The following is a 22526-nucleotide window of genomic DNA, read 5'->3' on the forward strand; positions in this document are numbered from 1 at the left end:
ACCATAACCCCCACTGCACTCCCTACAGAGGGACTATTTGACCTGACTACCATATCCTCCAACAGAACTATCGAAGGCTGGGATAACTGAAAGAGCATGGAGGTAATTTTGATAGTTCTTTTTTTTATGTTCACAATTTTTCACATCCCACCCTGCTTCTCCGATCCCCACTTCACTAGTCTCTACAGATGGTCTGTGTGGCTGGTGTCTTCACTAGTCTCTACAGATGGTCTGTGTGGCTGGTGTCTTCACTAGTCTCTACAGATGGTCTGTGCGGCTGGTGTCTTCACTAGTCTCTACAGATGGTCTGTGTGGCCGGTGTCTTCACTAGTCTCTACAGATGGTCTGTGTGGCTGGTGTCTTCACTAGTCTCTACAGATGGTCTGTGTGGCTGGTGTCTTCACTAGTCTCTACAGATGGTCTGTGCGGCTGGTGTCTTCACTAGTCTCTACAGATGGTCTGTGTGGCTGGTGTCTTCACTAGTCTCTACAGATGGTCTGTGTGGCCGGTGTCTTCACTAGTCTCTACAGATGGTCTGTGCGGCTGGTGTCTCCTGCTACTTGACCTCACTACATCATCCTCCAGTGATAATCCAGTGATCCCATTGGAAGCTATAGTAGATGTGAATTTTTACATTGCACAATTATTTTGGAAGGAATGAATTGGATGGTAATGTGTTTCACTGTGTGACAAGAGTGTGTGCTAAATGTGAGTTCATATTCACAACACACTCTTGCCTGATAGGGAGTGATGAATAGGCCTCTATGGCAGGATGTCTTAGAACATAGACCACTGTGAATGAGACGAGGGGGTGGAGTATGAGGGCTGAATAGGAGTTGATACCAGAAATACTTTTCATATTCTTCCCCCTCAGTTTCAGTCAGCTAGACCAGGGTTTCGGTCCTGGGCCCCCCGTTTAGGTTTTTGCCCTACACAGCTGATTCAAATAATCAAAGCTTGATAATGAGTTGGTTGTTTAAATCAGCTGTGTAGTGCTAGGGCAAAGAACAAAACGTGCACCCCGGGGGCCCCAGGACCAACCTTAGGGAAACCCTGAGCTAGGCAAATGTCCTGTTTGAATAATGTGAAAATGTATCATTGTTGAATGTTTCCCCTCTTCAATGAAACATGTCGATGACCTGACATGACTGGATTGGTGTAAGATATTGAGTGTTGCCCAAATGACACCCTATATAGTGCATTTCTTTTGACCAGAGCCATATAGGCACTAGGTTGCCATTTGGGACACATAATTGTTTCAGGAAGGCCGTGCCCATATTTCATGCCATACAATAACTTGTAAACGATAATCAATAGCCTAAATATCGTCAAACAAAAGAACACGCGGACTCAGTGAAGATACTCAGTTCATTTTTGTTTATTTCAATGGCTCATCTGATAAAAGAAACCCCTTTATCTTTCCGTGTCACATTAACAAAGACTACAAAAACACCCTTACAAAAATAGTGGGACATTTCTGGTGTCATTTCATTGGACAAGTAGTGTGGTTGTTTGCTATCAGCACAGTTCTGTGTACATAGAAAGAATGCACAGTATCGCTATAGCAATACGTACTGTACGCCAGTCAAGGCTGCAATTTGCAACATCGTCATAGTGTTCAGAGCTCTCTGCTTTCTGGCAGCAAGGATCAAGGTTGAGTCAAATCACACAATAATGTCTAGGAATAAGTTATAAAAGATGCACCAGTGGTGAGAGCTAGACAGTGATGGCTGTGAGAGAAGAGTTCTAGCCATATAAACAGAACACAACATTCTAATGCTATGGTTCTACCAACAAAAAACATATTGCACCTCGAGACCTCAGTGAGAAGTAGCTTTTTAGTGAGGGAAGAGCGAGTTCTTTATCTAAAACAGTCGTATTCAAAAATGTCACACCGTAGCAAAAATGTTTTGCAACAGAAAACAAGCTTTCTTATTGGACAAGCTCATGTAGTCCCTCCCTGTTTGTCAGTCTTCTTCCGTTTGGTGCCTAATGAATATGACCCAGTACTCCACACCGACTGCATCCATCTTTATTAACACAGGAAGAACAGGAGTAAATAAAATCCACTTAAAATAATAGGAATGTAAAACAACAAACTGTACAAAGTTAAAAAGGCAGAATCCTTGTGTCTATAAAAAGTAGTGATGACCGTACAGTGAGTGGGATTAACATAGTTCAGAAGAGATCAGTCAGGAAGATGCATTTGGTTGCTAGTAACAACATACAGTAGTCTACAAAGCCCTTCATTCCATTTGTAGTAAAATACTATCTAGACTACAGTAAGTTATGTTTATGCTATAAAAGTTTAGACACACATTTCAGATGCTTGCCAGATATCTTGCTTAAGAAGGCTTCATACAGTGTTCAATGAAATACTCTGATATCTAAGCCTAGAACATTGAGAATCAGAACATACATGTTCTGAGAACCAGAACACAGCCTTAGTAGGAACAGCATAGTTCCAAGTCTGAAAACTGCTGGGGACGAGGTACAACCATAGTCAAATATACACATTCAAAAAGGATACCGACAGAGAAAAGGACCAGAAGTTAACACTGTTGCAGATAGAAATGTGATTTATAGAGCTTCCATTATTCCCTGCTCTACACAAGATACCCATAGCTGATCTAAAACAGCACATTTCTATCTTAACATTCTTCTGAGTGAGCCCCTGATTTAGATTTTCAGCCATCGCCACAGTAACCAGCGAGACCGCCTGTGACCCAGACGGGGAATCTGGACGTGTTTACGTTCCAGCGTTCCAACAGGAAGTGGACGTTTGGGAAACGCAGCGCTGGAAATGTGGGAAGCAATTAGTGATGACAAGCTGCAGATGGGCTGTGTGTTTCATCGTCCGCAAGGTCACGGATTCCACCAGGATGAAAACGTACTGTGTTTATATATCTTGGTATATTATTTAAAAGGCAGGTCCTCTTCCTCTGAGAGACGTAGAGACGTGAGAAACCCTCCTGGGTGCCATGCTAGCATCTACTTAAAGCACACTCAACAGCACAGAGTAAGACGGCAGCTGATTGGGTAACCTCAGCCTAACAACCTGAGCCTGAATATTCAGTAGCTATACAAGGCAAAAAAATATGTTAATTAAAAAATAAACAATGTGTTTCACGCTGGTATAAAAAAAAAACTAACTTAACCAAGGAATAGAAAATAAACCACCAAGGAATAGAAAATAAAGCAACAACTAACAAATGTCAATATAAATAAAAAGCTACGGCACGTTTCAATGGCATCGTATTCAAGTAATCTGTTACATCAAGTCCCTGATATACACTGTGGTTCATGGAAACAAGACTAGTCTTCAACTCACGCAGAAGGCAGCTACATTTTATTATGTACACTTCAAAGTTCCAAGCATAGAATTAGAATCTCTCTCTCAAGGAGGGAAGATGGAAGGAGAGAAACATGATAGGTATGTTAACTGTGGATTTCCCCTGCTGTGACAGAACAATGAACTCTGTGGCCTCCCCTCCCCATCCAGAGAGGATTATGGGTAGGAATTCTCAGAGGACCCCTGTAGCACTTAAGTGACATAATCCCTTTATTCACTGGCATAAAAGTCATAAAGCCTTTATATACTGACATAGCAAGTGACATAGCCTCAACTCACTGGTATGTCTACTTATAACACTTCATACCACTGTTCCCAAGTCAGCAGCTCAAGGTGTCACTTTACTGATCCATTTCTCCTCTTCAGTTGAGTTAATATTTTTTGGATTACAGTGAGAGCGATCCAGCAGCACTTAATCTTCAACCAGCTGAATTCACAGACAGCCAACACACAGGATGCACTGAGGAGGAATCATGCTGCATAGCCTCTGGTTCACAGTGATAACAACAGTCTCTCAACCAGGGACATACGGTGACTATTCTACAGTGTTAATGCTACTGCCTTGGCATCATGTTCCTGTGACGTGATCGGAACACAGTGTTCAACATCAAGTCAGTGACATCAGGTGTCATGTCAGTGTGATGACCTCCACGGGGTCATCGGTGCCCTTTGACCTTTGCTTGCGTTTGAGCAGTCTTTCTCTCCGTCTCTGTCTGAGGGTGGGGGGAGCGGGGCGGGGGGCGGCCGAGGAGGGGGACGGGGTGCTGACGGAGAGAGAGAGGAGGTCCGCCAGGGAGCGGAGAGGAGGAGGAAGAAGTGATGGAAGAGGAGTGCAGCGCTCCCTGTCCCTGGCTCGGGGTGGTTTGCTGTTCATCCTCTCCTCCGTCTCCTGGCGTCACCTGTCGAAGCAGCCCGCTGCCGTGAAGCCCACGCCCCCCAGGTACCCCCCGCTGTAGGCCATGCTGAGGCAGTGTCGCGGCTCCGCTGCCAAGGCTACCTGTATGGAGATGGGGCCCTGCAAGGCCAGCGGTGCCACCCGAGCCCCAGGCTGGAGCCCCGAAGTCAGGCTAGGATAGGAGGGGAAGGCCCTTGCTGTGGAGGTCATGGTGGTGGCCCCAGTGAGCAGCCCCATCCTGTGGCTCTGGAGGAAGTCCTGGGACATGTTGACCCCAGCAGGCTCCAAAGCCTGGGAGTCCGCTAGCGCGTGGAGCTGGGACAGGGAGGGGGAGTGCTGGGAGAGGTGTGGGAAGCCCACTGGGCCGGGCTGGAAGAGGAGCTGCTGGGAGGTGGAGGTGGAGGAGGTAGCTGGTCTCTGGATGGCTGGGACCGGGGAGAGGTGAGAGGGAGGAGGGTGGGACTGGAGAGAGGAGGAACGAGACAACGGAGGGGTGGATTTGGGTTTGTTGGCCTCCTTCACATCACTGTCATGGGCACTGTGGAGAAGAGGGGGAGAGACGGGAGGTAGAACAAGACATTTGTTATTATCTGAGAAAGCAGACAGTGGATTGTCATGTTTTTACAGTTAACCTACGTGAGCAATGAGAGAATTAGCATGGAGTTTGGCTCGGTCAAATGCATACGAGTATGTCTGTGCATACAAGCATGCAATTGCACTCAGGTGTGTGTGTCTGCTCTGTGTGAGAGAGACAATGCAGCATGAGTTTGATGCACTGTGTGAGGTGCTCCCAGGTGTGTGTGTGTGTGTGTGTGTGTGTGTGTGTGTGTGTGTGTGTGTGTGTGTGTGTGTGTGTGTGTGTGTGTGTGTGTGTGTGTGTGAGTGAGTGAGTGAGTGACAGAGAGAGACTTACAGCAGCATGAGTTTGATGCACTGTGTGAGGTGCTCCCAGGTGTGTGTGTGTGTGTGTGTGTGTGTGTGTGTGTGTGTGTGTGTGTGTGTGAGTGAGTGTGTGAGTGAGTGAATGACAGAGAGAGACTTACAGCAGCATGAGTTTGATGCACTGGGTGAGGTGCTCCCAGGTGTGTGTGTGTGTGTGTGTGTGTGTGTGTGTGTGTGTGTGTGTGTGTGTGTGAGTGAGTGAATGACAGAGAGAGACTTACAGCAGCATGAGTTTGATGCACTGGGTGAGGTGCTCCCAGGTGTGTGTGTGTGTGTGTGTGTGTGTGTGTGTGTGTGAGTGACAGAGAGAGACTTACAGCAGCATGAGTTTGATGCACTGGGTGAGGTGCTCCCAGGTGTGTGTGTGTGTGTGTGTGTGTGTGTGTGTGTGTGTGTGTGAGTGACAGAGAGAGACTTACAGCAGCATGAGTTTGATGCACTGGGTGAGGTGCTCCCAGGTGTGTGTGTGTGTGTGTGTGTGTGTGTGTGTGTGTGTGTGTGTGTGTGTGTGTGTGTGTGTGTGTGTGTGTGTGTGTGTGTGTGTGAGTGACAGAGAGAGACTTACAGCAGCATGAGTTTGATGCACTGGGTGAGGTGCTCCCAGTGTGTGTGTGTGTGTGTGTGTGTGTGTGTGTGTGTGTGTGTGTGTGTGTGTGTGTGTGAGTGAGTGACAGAGAGAGACTTACAGCAGCATGAGTTTGATGCACTGTGTGAGGCGCTCCCAGGTGTGTGTGTGTGTGTGTGTGTGTGTGTGTGTGTGTGTGTGAGTGACAGAGAGAGACTTACAGCAGCATGAGTTTGATGCACTGTGTGAGGTGCTCCCAGGTGTGTGTGTGTGTGTGTGTGTGTGTGTGTGTGTGTGTGTGTGTGTGTGTGTGTGTGTGTGTGTGACAGAGAGAGACTTACAGCAGCATGAGTTTGATGCACTGTGTGAGGTGCTCCCAGGTGTGTGTGTGTGTGTGTGTGTGTGTGTGTGTGTGTGTGAGTGAGTGACAGAGAGAGACTTACAGCAGCATGAGTTTGATGCACTGTGTGAGGTGCTCCCAGGTGTGTGTGTGTGTGTGTGTGTGTGTGTGTGTGTGAGTGAGTGAGTGACAGAGAGAGACTTACAGCAGCATGAGTTTGATGCACTGTGTGAGGTGCTCCCAGGTGTGTGTGTGTGTGTGTGTGTGTGTGTGTGTGTGTGTGTGTGTGAGTGACAGAGAGAGACTTACAGCAGCATGAGTTTGATGCACTGGGTGAGGTGCTCCCAGGTGTGTGTGTGTGTGTGTGTGTGAGTGACAGAGAGAGACTTACAGCAGCATGAGTTTGATGCACTGGGTGAGGTGCTCCCAGGTGTGTGTGTGTGTGTGTGTGTGTGTGTGTGTGTGTGTGTGTGTGAGTGACAGAGAGAGACTTACAGCAGCATGAGTTTGATGCAGTGTGTGAGGTGCTCCCAGGTGTGTGTGTGTGTGAGTGACAGAGAGAGACTTACAGCAGCATGAGTTTGATGCACTGTGTGAGGTGCTCCCAGGTGTGTGTGTGTGTGTGTGTGTGTGTGTGTGTGTGTGTGTGTGTGTGTGTGTGTGTGTGTGTGAGTGACAGAGAGAGACTTACAGCAGCATGAGTTTGATGCAGTGTGTGAGGTGCTCCCAGTGTGTGTGTGTGTGTGTGTGTGTGTGTGTGTGTGTGTGTGTGTGTGTGTGACAGAGAGAGACTTACAGCAGCATGAGTTTGATGCACTGTGTGAGGTGCTCCCAGGTGTGTGTGTGTGTGTGTGTGTGTGTGTGTGTGTGTGACAGAGAGAGACTTACAGCAGCATGAGTTTGATGCACTGTGTGAGGTGCTCCCAGGTGTGTGTGTGTGTGTGTGTGTGTGTGTGTGTGTGTGTGTGACAGAGAGAGACTTACAGCAGCATGAGTTTGATGCACTGTGTGAGGTGCTCCCAGGTGTGTGTGTGTGTGTGTGTGTGTGTGTTGTGAGTGAGTGAGTGACAGAGAGAGACTTACAGCAGCATGAGTTTGATGCACTGTGTGAGGTGCTCCCAGGTGTGTGTGTGTGTGTGTGTGTGTGTGTGTGTGAGTGAGTGAGTGTGTGTGACAGAGAGAGACTTACAGCAGCATGAGTTTGATGCACTGTGTGAGGTGCTCCCAGGTGTGTGTGTGTGTGTGTGTGTGTGTGTGTGTGTGACAGAGAGAGACTTACAGCAGCATGAGTTTGATGCACTGTGTGAGGTGCTCCCAGGTGTGTGTGTGTGTGTGTGTGTGTGTGTGTGAGTGAGTGAGTGACAGAGAGAGACTTACAGCAGCATGAGTTTGATGCACTGTGTGAGGTGCTCCCAGGTGTGTGTGTGTGTGTGTGTGTGTGTGTGTGTGTGTGTGTGTGTGTGTGTGACAGAGAGAGACTTACAGCAGCATGAGTTTGATGCACTGTGTGAGGTGCTCCCAGGTGTGTGTGTGTGTGTGTGTGTGTGTGTGTGTGTGTGTGTGAGTGTGAGTGACAGAGAGAGACTTACAGCAGCATGAGTTTGATGCAGTGTGTGAGGTGCTCCCAGGTGTGTGTGTGTGTGAGTGAGAGAGAGACTTACAGCAGCATGAGTTTGATGCAGTGTGTGAGGTGCTCCCAGGTGTGTGTGTGTGTGTGTGTGTGTGTGTGTGTGTGTGTGTGTGAGTGTGAGTGACAGAGAGAGACTTACAGCAGCATGAGTTTGATGCAGTGTGTGAGGTGCTCCCAGGTGTGTGTGTGTGTGAGTGACAGAGAGAGACTTACAGCAGCATGAGTTTGATGCAGTGTGTGAGGTGCTCCCAGGTGTGTGTGTGTGTGTGTGTGTGTGTGTGTGTGTGTGTGTGTGAGTGACAGAGAGAGACTTACAGCAGCATGAGTTTGATGCAGTGTGTGAGGTGCTCCCAGGTGTGTGTGTGTGTGTGTGTGTGTGTGTGTGTGAGTGACAGAGAGAGACTTACAGCAGCATGAGTTTGATGCAGTGTGTGAGGTGCTCCCAGTGTGTGTGTGTGTGTGTGTGTGTGTGTGTGTGAGTGACAGAGAGAGACTTACAGCAGCATGAGTTTGATGCAGTGTGTGAGGTGCTCCCAGGTGTGTGTGTGTGTGTGTGTGTGTGTGTGTGTGTGTGAGTGACAGAGAGAGACTTACAGCAGCATGAGTTTGATGCACTGGGTGAGGTGCTCCCAGGTGTGTGTGTGTGTGTGTGTGTGTGTGTGTGTGTGTGTGTGTGAGTGACAGAGAGAGACTTACAGCAGCATGAGTTTGATGCACTGTGTGAGGTGCTCCCAGGGTGTGTGTGTGTGTGTGTGTGTGTGTGTGAGTGAGTGAGTGACAGAGAGAGACTTACAGCAGCATGAGTTTGATGCACTGTGTGAGGTGCTCCCAGGTTGTGTGTGTGTGTGTGTGTGTGTGTGTGTGTGTGTGTGTGTGTGTGTGTGTGTGTGTGAGTGACAGAGAGAGACTTACAGCAGCATGAGTTTGATGCAGTGTGTGAGGTGCTCCCAGGTGTGTGTGTGTGTGTGTGTGTGTGTGTGTGTGAGTGAGTGAGTGACAGAGAGAGACTTACAGCAGCATGAGTTTGATGCAGTGTGTGAGGTGCTCCCAGGTGTGTGTGTGTGTGTGTGTGTGTGTGTGTGTGTGTGTGTGTGTGTGTGTGTGAGTGACAGAGAGAGACTTACAGCAGCATGAGTTTGATGCACTGTGTGAGGTGCTCCCAGGTGTGTGTGTGTGTGTGTGTGTGTGTGTGTGTGTGTGTGTGTGTGTGTGTGTGTGTGAGTGACAGAGAGAGACTTACAGCAGCATGAGTTTGATGCAGTGTGTGAGGTGCTCCCAGGTGTGTGTGTGTGTGAGTGACAGAGAGAGACTTACAGCAGCATGAGTTTGATGCAGTGTGTGAGGTGCTCCCAGGTGTGTGTGTGTGTGAGTGACAGAGAGAGACTTACAGCAGCATGAGTTTGATGCAGTGTGTGAGGTGCTCCCAGGTGTGTGAGTGAGTGAGAGACTTACAGCAGCATGAGTTTGATGCAGTGTGTGAGGTGCTCCCAGGTGGTGTGTGTGTGTGTGTGACAGAGAGAGACTTACAGCAGCATGAGTTTGATGCAGTGTGTGAGGTGCTCCCAGGTGTGTGAGTGAGTGAGAGACTTACAGCAGCATGAGTTTGATGCAGTGTGTGAGGTGCTCCCAGGTGTGTGTGTGTGTGTGTGTGTGTGTGTGTGTGTGTGTGTGTGTGACAGAGAGAGACTTACAGCAGCATGAGTTTGATGCAGTGTGTGAGGTGCTCCCAGGTGTATCCAGTCAGTAGGTGTAGAGACGTGGTCCAGCTAGGAGAAATCTGGAGACAGATACGAGACGCCGCTACGCATGCCGCCGCCACCTGAGACGGACGGAAACTCAGGAATGCATGGTCTAGAGGAACACAGACAGACTGTTAGAAATGGTCTAGAGGAACACAGACAGACTGTTAGAAATGGTCTAGAGGAACACAGACAGACTGTTAGAAATGGTCTAGAGGAACACAGACAGACTGTTAGAAATGGTCTAGAGGAACACAGACAGACTGTTAGAAATGGTCTAGAGGAACACAGACAGACTGTTAGAAATGGTCTAGAGGAACACAGACAGACTGTTAGAAATGGTCTAGAGGAACACAGACAGGCTGTTAGAAATGGTCTAGAGGAACACAGACAGACTGTTAGAAATGGTCTAGAGGAACACAGACAGGCTGTTAGAAATGGTCTAGAGGAACACAGACAGACTGTTAGAAATGGTCTAGAGGAACACAGACAGGCTGTTAGAAATGGTCTAGAGGAACACAGACAGGCTGTTAGAAATGGTCTAGAGGAACACAGACAGACTGTTAGAAATGGTCTAGAGGAACACAGACAGGCTGTTAGAAATGGTCTAGAGGAACACAGACAGGCTGTTAGAAATGGTCTAGAGGAACACAGACAGACTGTTAGAAATGGTCTAGAGGAACACAGACAGACTGTTAGAAATGGTCTAGAGGAACACAGACAGACTGTTAGAAATGGTCTAGAGGAACACAGACAGACTGTTAGAAATGGTCTAGAGGAACACAGACAGACTGTTAGAAATGGTCTAGAGGAACACAGACAGACTGTTAGAAATGGTCTAGAGGAACACAGACAGACTGTTAGAAATGGTCTAGAGGAACACAGACAGACTGTTAGAAATGGTCTAGAGGAACACAGACAGACTGTTAGAAATGGTCTAGAGGAACACAGACAGACTGTTAGAAATGGTCTAGAGGAACACAGACAGACTGTTAGAAATGGTCTAGAGGAACACAGACAGACTGTTAGAAATGGTCTAGAGGAACACAGACAGGCTGTTAGAAATGGTCTAGAGGAACACAGACAGGCTGTTAGAAATGGTCTAGAGGAACACAGACAGACTGTTAGAAATGGTCTAGAGGAACACAGACAGACTGTTAGAAATGGTCTAGAGGAACACAGACAGACTGTTAGAAATGGTCTAGAGGAACACAGACAGGCTGTTAGAAATGGTCTAGAGGAACACAGGAGGCTACACAGTCCCTCTATTTCCCCCCCCTCCATTCTTGAACCTCTCCCCCTGCGCTCTCATTCCTTCACCCCATCCATCACCTCTCCTTCAATCCCTCCATCCACCTCATCACCCCTCACCTTGCAGTGACACCTCCAGGAAGTAGTGTGTGTACTTGTCCATAAAGCCTTTGGTCTTGGAGAGGGAGGAGAGAGGCCAGCCGTTGTACAGGTCTCCCTCCTGCACCGAGGCCTGGAGGTAGTGGTCTATGAAGTGGGCTGGGGTGGGCATACACAGGTTCCAGCTGAACGTCTCCAGCAGCAGCAGCTCCATCTTGATGAGGTCTCTCTTGTTGAGAACAAGGTTCAGAGAACACATGAAGCCCAGGGAGTTCAGCTGCTCCAGCTTAGGTACCCGGTCCTCCCTCTCCTCAAACTTACCTACGGGGGAGAGAGGGGTTAGAAGGTAGGCTATACAAAAGCCTTTTAGGGTTGACCCCATTTAGGTCGACTGGTCCATTGTTTGGTCGATAGGCTGTTGGTCGACCGAGATCTTTAGTCGAGCAGTAGCCCCCCCCCAAAAGAAATGGTGTACAAGACACCTGTCTGTTTGGCTCCTGTCTGAGTGGACTGATCCATTGTGGAGGGGGATGGCACAGTCCATCAGTCTAAGACATGTGCTACTGAAATTGTATATGGTTATATTACATAAGAACAATGGTGCAACACTAATACAAATAATATTATTTTATAATAAATGCATTTTCTCCCGTGTTGGATAGTAGTCGCTGTCCACGGTTCTGAAACACATCAGCGCGCTGTTGAATTGGCGCCCTTTCCTAGACCATGTTGCTATGTGCATAATAGCAAAGTTAACCAGAATATTGGTGTTGAGAACAATGCGGCGGAGGTAGCAGCAGAATGAGGAGATGAGAAAACAGCCCTCGCCTTATTGTCTAAGTGAGGAGAGAGGAAACCCCAACTTAATTAGGTCTATAATCAATAGCCTAACTGTTAATGGGCCTGGCTTTATAAATCATCAATATATCTACAGAAATAAGACAGATCCTGCTTCTGTTGCCTGTTTGTTTAATAGCCTACTGATTCCGTGAGCACAAAGTCTCACGCAACCACATGTCGGATAAACTTTCACAAATTCGGCTGTTAACCTTTGTTATGCTGTAATAAAGGCTTCACACATTTTTTTCCGTAAGACTCTGGTATTATTTATTTAGTGTTGTTTACACTGTTCCAAATTGTCCAATTTTTATGTATTTATAATAATAACAACAACCCTCCTTTTTCCTTGATCTCCTTGTTAAGATTATTACGATTATTATTATGATCATCATTATAATAATAAGTGATGTCATTATCATTAGTAGGCTTAGTATACAGTGAGGGGGGAAAAGTATTTGATCCCCTGCTGATTTTGTATGTTTGCCCACTGACAAAGAAATGATCAGTCTATAATTTTAATGGTAGGTGTATTTGAACAGTGAGAGACAGAATAACAACAACAAAAATCCAGAAAAACGCATGTAAAAAATGTTATGAATTGATTTGCATTTTAATGAGGGAAATAACTATTTGACCCCTCTGCAAAACATGACTTAGTTTTGACAGGATTTCAGTCCTTCACGGCGTAGCGTGTTACCAATTGTTTTCTTGGTGACTATGGTCCCAGCTGCCTTGAGATCATTGACAATATCCTCCCGTGTAGTTCTGGGCTGATTCCTCACCGTTCTCATGATCATTGCAACTCCACGAGGTGAGATCTTGCATGGAGCCCCAGGCCGAGGGAGATTGACAGTTATTTTGTATTTCTTCCATTTGCGAATAATCGCACCAACTGTTGTCACCTTCTCACCAAGCTGCTTGGCGATGGTCTTGTAGCCCATTCCAGCCTTGTGTAAGTCTACAATCTTGTCCCTGACATCCTTGGAGAGCTCTTTGGTCTTGGCCATGGTGGAGAGTTTGGAATCTGATTGATTGACTGCTTCTGTGGACAGGTGTCTTTTATACAGGTAACAAGCTGAGATTAGGAGCACTCCCTTTAAGAGTGTGCTCCTAATCTCAGCTAGTTACCTGTATAAAAGACACCTGGGAGCCAGAAATCTTTCTGATTGAGAGGGGGTCAAATACTTATTTCCCTCATTAAAATGCAAATCAATTTCTAACATTTGACATGCGTTTTTCTGGAGTGGTCTCTGCAGCAGGGAGGAGAGGGAGACAACAGGTGCTAGTCACACAGTCACTCGCTGTCTGAGCCCGGCCCGGCACAATCAAATAAATTGCTGATCGGACTCCCTCTAGTCGTGTGTCTTAATTATTTAATCAAACAGTGTGCTTAAAGCAGCAGACAAGCTCAGTGCATATAGCTGATTTGATTAAAACCCATAGGATGTGTCTATCGACCGATCCATTGGTCGAAAGAACAGACGACTCTTGGTCGAACAACATATATCATTTCTTATGTCGGGGACAACCCTAAAGCCTTTCCTAATATTAACACTGTAGTTTTATGCGGGGAACTTGTATATGTCACATGCTTCGTAGACAACAGGTGTAGACCAACAGTGAAATGCTTACTTACGGGCCCAAAATGTCACATTTTCTTGTAGAATAAAGAAGTGGCCTGTCAATGGTGCAAGCATAGAAGACACAGAAATGTACCCTAGGTTGATAGAACTAGAAAAACAGCCCCGCCAATCAAAAGGAAATTCAGAAAAATTTAACCACATCTTCAACACAGCAAAGAACATTCAGACTTAGTTAAGGGACATTTATTTTAGACTGTGATTAAGTCTTTCAAGCGGAGAAACAAATGTTCCTTGAGATTTCATTAACACCGAGGCTCTTCATGTGGTATTTTCATCATGGTCCATATGGAGCCATAGTGTGTGTGTCTCCAGGCTTCTCTTGTCGAGCCCTCTCTAGCAGACCTTCACACTTCTCCAGTTGCCTGTGCCAACCAGGCAAACAGATGGTTTTGTGATCTGCTATGCAGCTTGCCAGTGGCTTGGTTTGCAGTACCTCTAAGTGCTTACTTACTTTGTGTAGAATAAAATTAATTTTCCATCTCAAGGAGAGTTGGGAGTGTTAATATCAAGCACCACCTGGTCCCATTGATACATGAAGGAATCCACTAAGAGAATATTGGCTAATCAATCAAAGAATTCACCCTGCTTTTAACTGTGTAAGTGGTCTCAATGCGTCTGTTTGACAGATAAGTGAAATGATATCCCCTTCAACTTAACGATTTATCCATGTAGTCTCTCTCCTCTATGCCTCCTAGAAGTGGTACAATCTGGGGTAAAATGTCTGGATAATAGATATCTGGGGTATAATTTCTGGATGTAATATAAGCCTGTGCCACTGGTTGTAAATGTCAAAGAGGCAGTACTAGTACATCTAATTAACTGTAGCCTAAAAAAAATACATTTAGCTGCATATGTAATATTACAATTTTCATATCCTCAAGTCACTTCCGTTCTATCACAAACAGTGCAGCAGTTTGTAGTTATCGGTAGTTGTCACAGAAAACATGAACTGATTTTGTGAACCATGTAGAAAAACCCAACAACTCATATGATCAGAAAGTAGAAACTTTGACAGATGTAATTCACTGACTACGTAGGCTATAGGGTGTCAATCAATGAATCCAATGTATATTTACTGGTGATTATGATCCATTGCATCAATGATCTCAACCTTCTGTGTCATTGTATCAGCAGTGACTGTCAATGTCTGGCCAACCTGCAACTTCTTATAATTAATGCGGAAGATTTACATCAGATTAGTTCCCTGCACCGCTACATTTGACAAGTAGGTTTCAAACTCGTGGGAAAAAGTCAGTATCTGAGGATAGACTACATTTCTGAAGTTATTTGCAGCACATCTGTTTCCAATCAAAACTTAGAAAACGTTGCACAAATTCACTGATAGCCTACATCACCCGTTGCAAAGCACTGATGTTAATGAACGTGTAATCTCGGTTGTAAAATCCACGTGGGAAATTAGGCTATAAACTAACAAACAGTTTTGTTTGATCGATTTAAAAAGTGATCAACACGCCTGTGTTGTGCCAGGAATCGGTGCGACAATGGCAGCTACAATAACAAAACTCCACTCGGTTCGCTAATTAACTTCCTAGATGATTTCACAACAAATATGAATAAATACATTTTTCTTGCAAATTCCGCCACACACCTTGCTGTGTCTGCAACCCATGCTTGCCCCGCGTCCACTCGCCAACCCTACCAGTCCTTGTCTAGAGTTACAAACTCTTCTGAACAACGCGCCTCGCTGGGCTGGGCTGTGGTGTGGTGTGGTCGGGTCTCTCAAGAGGTCTGTGCTGCTCTCTCACTCACAACAACTCGCTCAACTCGACCAGATGGGCAGTTATTTTTCAAAACCAAAAACACTGATCTTAAAACAATCTGGACCGACCTAAATATCCACGTTCTAGAAGGGGAAACACTGTGAAGATCAGTGGATTGCGCATCCTGTGGCGCAAAATTGAGGCTTGTGGGTGTTTCTAGTCTATTGATTTGACATTTTACCGTAATACACCGAAGACACGACCCATCAGACAATACAATGATTTACAAAACAAATATTAGGTTATCTAATCATGGGTTTCATACATGGAAAATGTTTCCTATTGCCTTGGCTATTTAATCATAGCAGGCCTATAATGTGCCCCAGAATATTGAATTCTCACTGTAATAAGATACAAATAAAGAATTGTATGGGTTGATCTGAATCTGTGATTTTGTTTATAATACATGTTGGGGAACAGTCCATGTGAAAAACACACAAAAAAGTCAATGGAAATGTAAAAGACACACAGTAGAGCCATCGCCCATCCATCCATCCATCCATCCATCCAGGGAGGGAGGGCTGTCAGAAGGACATGGGACATGGACCTTCATGTTTTTACTTTACAGACTAATTCCTTCTCTGAGGAGGAGGCCATGTTTATTTTATTTATTTATTTATTTAACCTTTATTTAACCAGGTAAGCCAGTTGAGAACAAGTTCTCATTTACAACTGCGACCTGGCCAAGATAAAGCAAAGCAGTGCAGAAAAAAACAACACAGAGTTACATATGGGATAAACAAAACATAAAGTCAAAAATACAACAGAAAATCTATATACAGTGTGTGCAAATGTAGCAAGTTATGGAGGTAAGGCAATAAATAGGCCATAGTGCAAAATAATTACAATTTAGTATTAACACTGGAATGATAGATGTGCAAAAGATGATGTGCAAATGAGCAAAATAAATAACAATATGGGATGAGGTAGTTGGGTGGGCTAATTACAGATGGGCTGTGTACAGGTGCAGTGATCGGTAAGGTGCTCTGACAACTGATGCTTAAAGTTAGTGAGGGAGATAAGAGTCTCCAGCTTCATGTTGATCTTGCAGGGAGGGGTAGCCAGCTGTAAAGACTCCATATCATAGCTTTACCCCTGTAGGCTGCACACAGCCCTCTGGGATAACTTACCAACCTTCATCATGTCCCATAGTTAAGAATGATCGTTGCCCTCATGACTTACAAATCAAATCACACCGAATTGTATTTGTAACATGCTTCGGTGTAGACTAACAGTGAAACGCTTACCTACATTCCCAACAACGCAGAGAAAGAAAATAATGAAATAATAGAAAAGTAAAACACGTAATAATAAAAGTAATAATAAAATGTATTTAATACACAATGAGTAACGATAACTTGGCTATATACACAGGGTACCAGTACTGAGGCTATGATAACTTGGCTATATACACAGGGTACCAGTACTGAGTCCATGATAACTTGGCTATATATAAGGGGTACCAGTACTGAGGCTATGTGCAGGGGTACGAGGTAATTGAGGTAGATATGTACATAACTAGGAATAAAGTGACAGATATTAAAACAGTAGAAGCAGCGTATGTGATGAGTCAAAAAACTGTCATCAAACTGTATATTTAACAACGTTAGACCACTGTTAATACGTAGTCAACTCGGTAGGCTAACAGAGCAATATAAAAAGAACTCTCTAGAAAGATCTCTAGACGACTCTGAGGCTTTTTCAGTCTTTTTAGGCCGCGGGGGGACTTGATCTGGCGTTGTGGTAGAATAACAAAGACTGATTTATTTGAAAACAAAGTCTTTCAAATCTGATCCCCCGTCCTCTCATCCCCTCTAGAAGCCAGTAACTCTATAGCAGTATCCTTATGACCACTACCACCAGCAACCTACTTACCAGCACCCGTTCACTATCGCCACTACCAGCAGCAACCTACTTACCAGCACCCGTTCACTACCACCACCCGTTACCAGCAACCTACTTACCAGCACCCGTTCACTACCACCACCCGTTAACAGCAAGCTACTTACCAGCACCCGTTCACTACCGCCACCCGTTACCAGCAACCTACTTACCAGCACCCGTTCACTACCACCACCCGTTACCAGCAACCTACTTACCAGCACCCGTTCACTACCACCACCCGTTACCAGCAACCTACTTACCAGCACCCGTTCACTACCACCACCCGTTACCAGCAACCTACTTACCAGCACCCGTTCACTACCACCACCCGTTACCAGCAAGCTACTTACCAGCACCCGTTCACTACCACTCCAGACATTCTCCTCAACTCTCCATAGCAACAGCCCTTAGGCCACCGTCTAACGTGTCTGAGTGGCCAATGAGCACCAATGATTTTGCCTCTAATCCAAAAACAGTCCTTCACTTCCCTTTCTCACCCCCACTACCTCCCTCCCTCTCTCTCTCACAGTGAGAAGGGGGGAGGAGGAGTGTGGAAGGGTGAGGAGTCAGGTTGCTCTGGCACATTTCCCTAAAAACACCTAATACACTTCTCGGTTCTCCTATAAACCCGTTTCAGCAGGAAAACTGGGAGTGGGGGCTGACATGGGCTCACATGGCACCCTGATGGCAGAGAGAACTGATATGAGGGAGATAACATCAACAACTAGGCCTACCCTCTACAGAAGTATGGCTAAATGTATGTTCAGGAAATGTGTACAATACCCATGCATACCGTACTGAGTACAGACACACAATGTAACATTGTTCAAAAACAATGAATGGACAAGGTTACATACACATCTACTAAAACACACACATTGACACAGGAAGGCGCTCAAACACTGACACACAGTCACCCTCCCCAGCGTTTGGAAGGAACGTGCCACAGTCACGACTAGAGTATTACTGAAGAAGTCCTAAAACCCAATAGCTTGGATTAACAGTCTATGGACAAAATGTACACACCCTTCTGGATATCAAAATATCACAGCAGCTGTCAAAAACAACACTGGCTTTGACCACAGCACTAATGTCATGGCAACAAAGAGACAGGAGAGGAGTGTTGGAGGTTTTGGTGTAATCCACCTTAGGGAGTATTTAGTCCTTACACCATCAAACTGTGAACAACAACATCTCTCTCATATATATATATATATACACACACACATATACATACATACATACATACATACATACACACACACACACACACACACACACACACACACACACACACACACACACACACACACACACACACACACACACACACACACACACACACACAGCTGTGGAAAAAAATTAAGAGACCACTGCAAATTTTTCTTAAATCAGCATCTCTACATGTATGACAGCCATTCCATTCCAGTGTCTGTTGAATTCCAACACAGGCACACCTCATTCTACTGAATTAGGTACTGATTAGGTGATCACATGAACCAAATCTTATTTAACGAGGAAAAGTATAAAAACCACTGCTGTGGTCATCACTATCCTCTTGCAATAGGACCAGCTGGATGGCAAAAACAGTGCTAATAGTACCTCAAAAGTAATATTAATCAAAAAATAACTATTGACCATGCCAAAAGAGTTGAAAAGGAAAATTGAGTGAGGAAAAGAAGGGCTCAATTCTTGCTTTACTGGCAGAGGGATACAGTGAGCGTCAGGTTGCTTCCGTCCTTAAAATTTCAAAGACGGCGGTTCATAAGAACAAGGTCAAGCAGCAGACATTGGGGACAACAAAGTTACAGACCGGCAGAGGGCGAAAACGACTCTCTACTGACCGGGATGACCGCCAACTCATTCGAATGTCACTCAACAACCGTAGGATGACATCAAGTGACCTACAAAAAGAATGGCACAGCGAGTTCGAAACAGGCTGAAGGGGCAGGGCTGAAGTCGTGCAAAGCTAGAAAAAAGCCCTTCATCAATGAGAAGCAAAGAAGAGCCAGGCTGAGGTTTGCAAAAGACCATAAGGATTGGACCGTAGAGGACTGTAAGGTCATCTTCTCTGATGAGTCCAATTTTCAGCTTTGCCCAACACCTGGTCGTCTAATGGTTAGACGGAGACCTGGAGAGGCCTACAAGCCACAGTGTCTCGCACTCATTGTGAAATTTGGTGGAGGATCGGTGATGATCTGGGGGTGCTTCAGCAAGGCTGGAATCGGGCAGATTTGTCTTTGTGAAGGACGCATGAATCAAGCCACGTACAAGGTTGTCCTGGAAGAAAACTTGCTTCCTTTTGCTCTGACATTGTTCCCCAACTCTAAGAATTGGTTTTTCCATCAGGACAATGCGCCATGCCACACAGCCAGGTCAATCAAGGTGTGGATGGAGGACCACCAGATCAAGACCCTGTCATGGCCAGCCCAATCTCCAGACCTGAACCCCATTGAAAACTTCTGGAATGTGATCAAGAGGAAGATGGATGGTCACAAGCCATCAAACAAAGCCGAGCTGCTTGAATTTCTGCGCCAGGAGTGGCATAAAGTCACCCAACATCAATGTGAAAGACTGGTGGAGAGCATGCCAAGACGCATGAAAGCTGTGATTGAAAATCAGGGTTATTCCACCAAATATTGATTTCTGAAATCTTCCTAAGTTAAAACATTACTATTGTGTTGTTTAAAAATGAACATGAACTTATTTTATTTGCATTATTCGAGGTCTGACAACACTGCATCTTTTTTGTTCTTTTGACCAGTTGTCATTTTCTGCAAATAAATGCTCTAAATAACAATATTTTTATTTGGAATTTGGGAGAAATGTTGTCAGTAGTTTATAGAATAAAACAAAAATTATATATATTATTTTCACCCAAACACATACCTATAAATAGTAAAACCAGAGAAACTGATAATTTTGCAGCTGTATATATGGGGTCGTCACCAAGTGCGAGTTTTACTACTGATGCTGCAGCCTGCCATTAACCAGCAGGCTATAGCAGGCCAGAGGAGGCAGTTAACACACAGGCTGTAATGGCGTCTCACAACCAGAACAGGAAACAATAACTGCTGTTCTGTTCACTCACACCCACCCACCACTCCAGCTGCTTTAGTATAGGGCAGGCCCAGCCCTCTCCAGCCTGGACCCAGTCTCAGTCTATGCTTTCTTTCCCATTCACCAATCATTTCCTGTAGTCTAGTCGGTCTGCTGGACTCCTGTGTCCACAGGCACAACCATGAACACCCCCACCACCATCTCTACAAAACCCTCTTTCATCCTGGGAGGGTCAGGGGACCGGTATGGACATTGTGTTGTCAGCCTTCTCATTGTCTTCAATGATGGCTCTTTGGTTTACTACCTGTATTAGCTGTTGATTGGGCGTGTTTAAAACAAGGGGCAGACAAAACCTATTCCAACTGAAACTACATTTCTGAAAAGAGGTAGAACTCACAGGGACAAATACAAAAAGGGTGATTTAGTACTGCCAGCTGCTTTTGAGTATTTCTGTTCTTTACAAGTACAACCTGTTCTGTTTCATGTCAACAAAATGAACACAGTGACTAACCTAGGAGCTGTAGGCATGTGCGTGTGAGAGAGAGAGAAAGGGTTCATTCCTCAGCTGCTGAGCCAAGTGCATGCCTGTCCCCTTCTGAAACTATAGGTCTCCTCTCCTTTACCATCTCATCAAGATAGATACAGCCCTCAGGAGTACTGCCTTGCAGTGGGCTGCGAGTCGTCCTTGGACGTGTGTGATGAGAGGCTGTAGAGCGCCCAGAGAGAGGTTAAAGGTAAGAACAGCAGGAAGTAGGCATGTCCTCTCTCTTCCCAGGTGTGCTGCTGAGGAATTAGACTACTGCTCAAGGAGTTTAGAAACCTGAGAACCTTCTGGGGGGGTTAGACTACTGCTCAAGGAGATTAGAAACCTGAGAACCTTCTGGGGGGTAGACTACTGCTCAAGGAGTTTAGAAACCTGAGAACCTTCTGGGGGGTTAGACTACTGCTCAAGGAGTTTAGAAACCTGAGAACCTTCTGTGGGGGGGTTAGACTACTGCTCAAGGAGTTTAGAAACCTGAGAACCTTCTGGGGGGTAGACTACTGCTCAAGGAGTTTAGAAACCTGAGAACCTTCTGGGGGGGTAGACTACTGCTCAAGGAGTTTAGAAACCTGAGAACCTTCTGGGGGGGTTAGACTACTGCTCAAGGAGTTTAGAAACCTGAGAACCTTCTGGGGGGTTAGACTACTGCTCAAGGAGTTTAGAAACCTGAGAACCTTCTGGGGGGGGGTTAGACTACTGCTCAAGGAGTTTAGAAACCTGAGAACCTTCTGGGGGGTTAGACTACTGCTCAAGGAGTTTAGAAACCTGAGAACCTTCTGGGGGGTTAGACTACTGCTCAAGGAGTTTAGAAACCTGAGAACCTTCTGGGGGGTTAGACTACTGCTCAAGGAGATTAGAAACCTGAGAACCTTCTGGGGGTTAGACTACTGCTCAAGGAGATTAGAAACCTGAGAACCTTCTGGGGGGTTAGACTACTGCTCAAGGAGTTTAGAAACCTGAGAACCTTCTGGAGGGGTTAGACTACTGCTCAAGGAGTTTAGAAACCTGAGAACCTTCTGGGGGGGATTAGACTACTGCTCAAGGAGTTTAGAAACCTGAGAACCTTCTGGGGGGGTAGACTACTGCTCAAGGAGTTTAGAAACCTGAGAACCTTCTGGGGGGTTAGACTACTGCTCAAGGAGTTTAGAAACCTGAGAACCTTCTGGGGGGGTTAGACTACTGCTCAAGGAGTTTAGAAACATGAGAACCTTCTGGGGGTTAGACTACTGCTCAAGGAGTTTAGAAACCTGAGAACCTTCTGTGGGGGGGGTTAGACTACTGCTCAAGGAGTTTAGAAACCTGAGAACCTTCTGGGGGGTAGACTACTGCTCAAGGAGTTTAGAAACCTGAGAACCTTCTGGGGGGTTAGACTACTGCTCAAGGAGTTTAGAAACCTGAGAACCTTCTGGGGGTAGACTACTGCTCAAGGAGTTTAGAAACCTGAGAATGTTCTGGGGGGTAGACTACTGCTCAAGGAGTTTAGAAACCTGAGAACCTTCTGGGGGGTTAGACTACTGCTCAAGGAGTTTAGAAACCTGAGAACCTTCTGGGGGGTTAGACTACTGCTCAAGGAGTTTAGAAACCTGAGAACCTTCTGGGGGGTTAGACTACTGCTCAAGGAGTTTAGAAACCTGAGAACCTTCTGGGGGGTTAGACTACTGCTCAAGGATTTAGAAACCTGAGAACCTTCTGGGGGGTAGACTACTGCTCAAGGAGTTTAGAAACCTGAGAACCTTCTGGGGGTTAGACTACTGCTCAAGGAGTTTAGAAACCTGAGAACCTTCTGAGGGGGTTAGACTACTGCTCAAGGAGTTTAGAAACCTGAGAACCTTCTGGGGGGTAGACTACTGCTCAAGGTGTTTAGAAACCTGAGAACCTTCTGGGGGGTTAGACTACTGCTCAAGGAGTTTAGAAACCTGAGAACCTTCTGGGGGGGTAGACTACTGCTCAAGGAGTTTAGAAAC

At 45.7% G+C, this 22526-nt stretch overlaps 1 protein-coding gene across 2 annotated transcripts in view; it reads right to left on the bottom strand.

Moving 5' to 3' along the window:
* Window positions 1–2016: 2016 nt before the first annotated feature.
* The window catches only part of LOC121538870 (cyclin-J-like), a 42083-nt gene continuing 21573 nt past the window's right edge, over window positions 2017–22526 (bottom strand). For both annotated transcript variants that reach the window (XM_045206753.1, XM_045206750.1), the window contains exons 4-6: window positions 10835–11134; window positions 9416–9575; window positions 2017–4785 (exon numbers count right to left, since the gene is read on the bottom strand). In XM_045206753.1, the coding sequence (XP_045062688.1) occupies window positions 4248–4785; window positions 9416–9575; window positions 10835–11134 (998 nt within the window). In that variant the 3' untranslated portion in view covers window positions 2017–4247. The remainder of the gene's footprint in view (window positions 4786–9415; window positions 9576–10834; window positions 11135–22526) is intronic.

The sequence above is a fragment of the Coregonus clupeaformis genome, chromosome 3, assembly GCF_020615455.1.
Source record: "Coregonus clupeaformis isolate EN_2021a chromosome 3, ASM2061545v1, whole genome shotgun sequence".
NCBI classification, from domain to species: domain Eukaryota; kingdom Metazoa; phylum Chordata; class Actinopteri; order Salmoniformes; family Salmonidae; genus Coregonus; species Coregonus clupeaformis.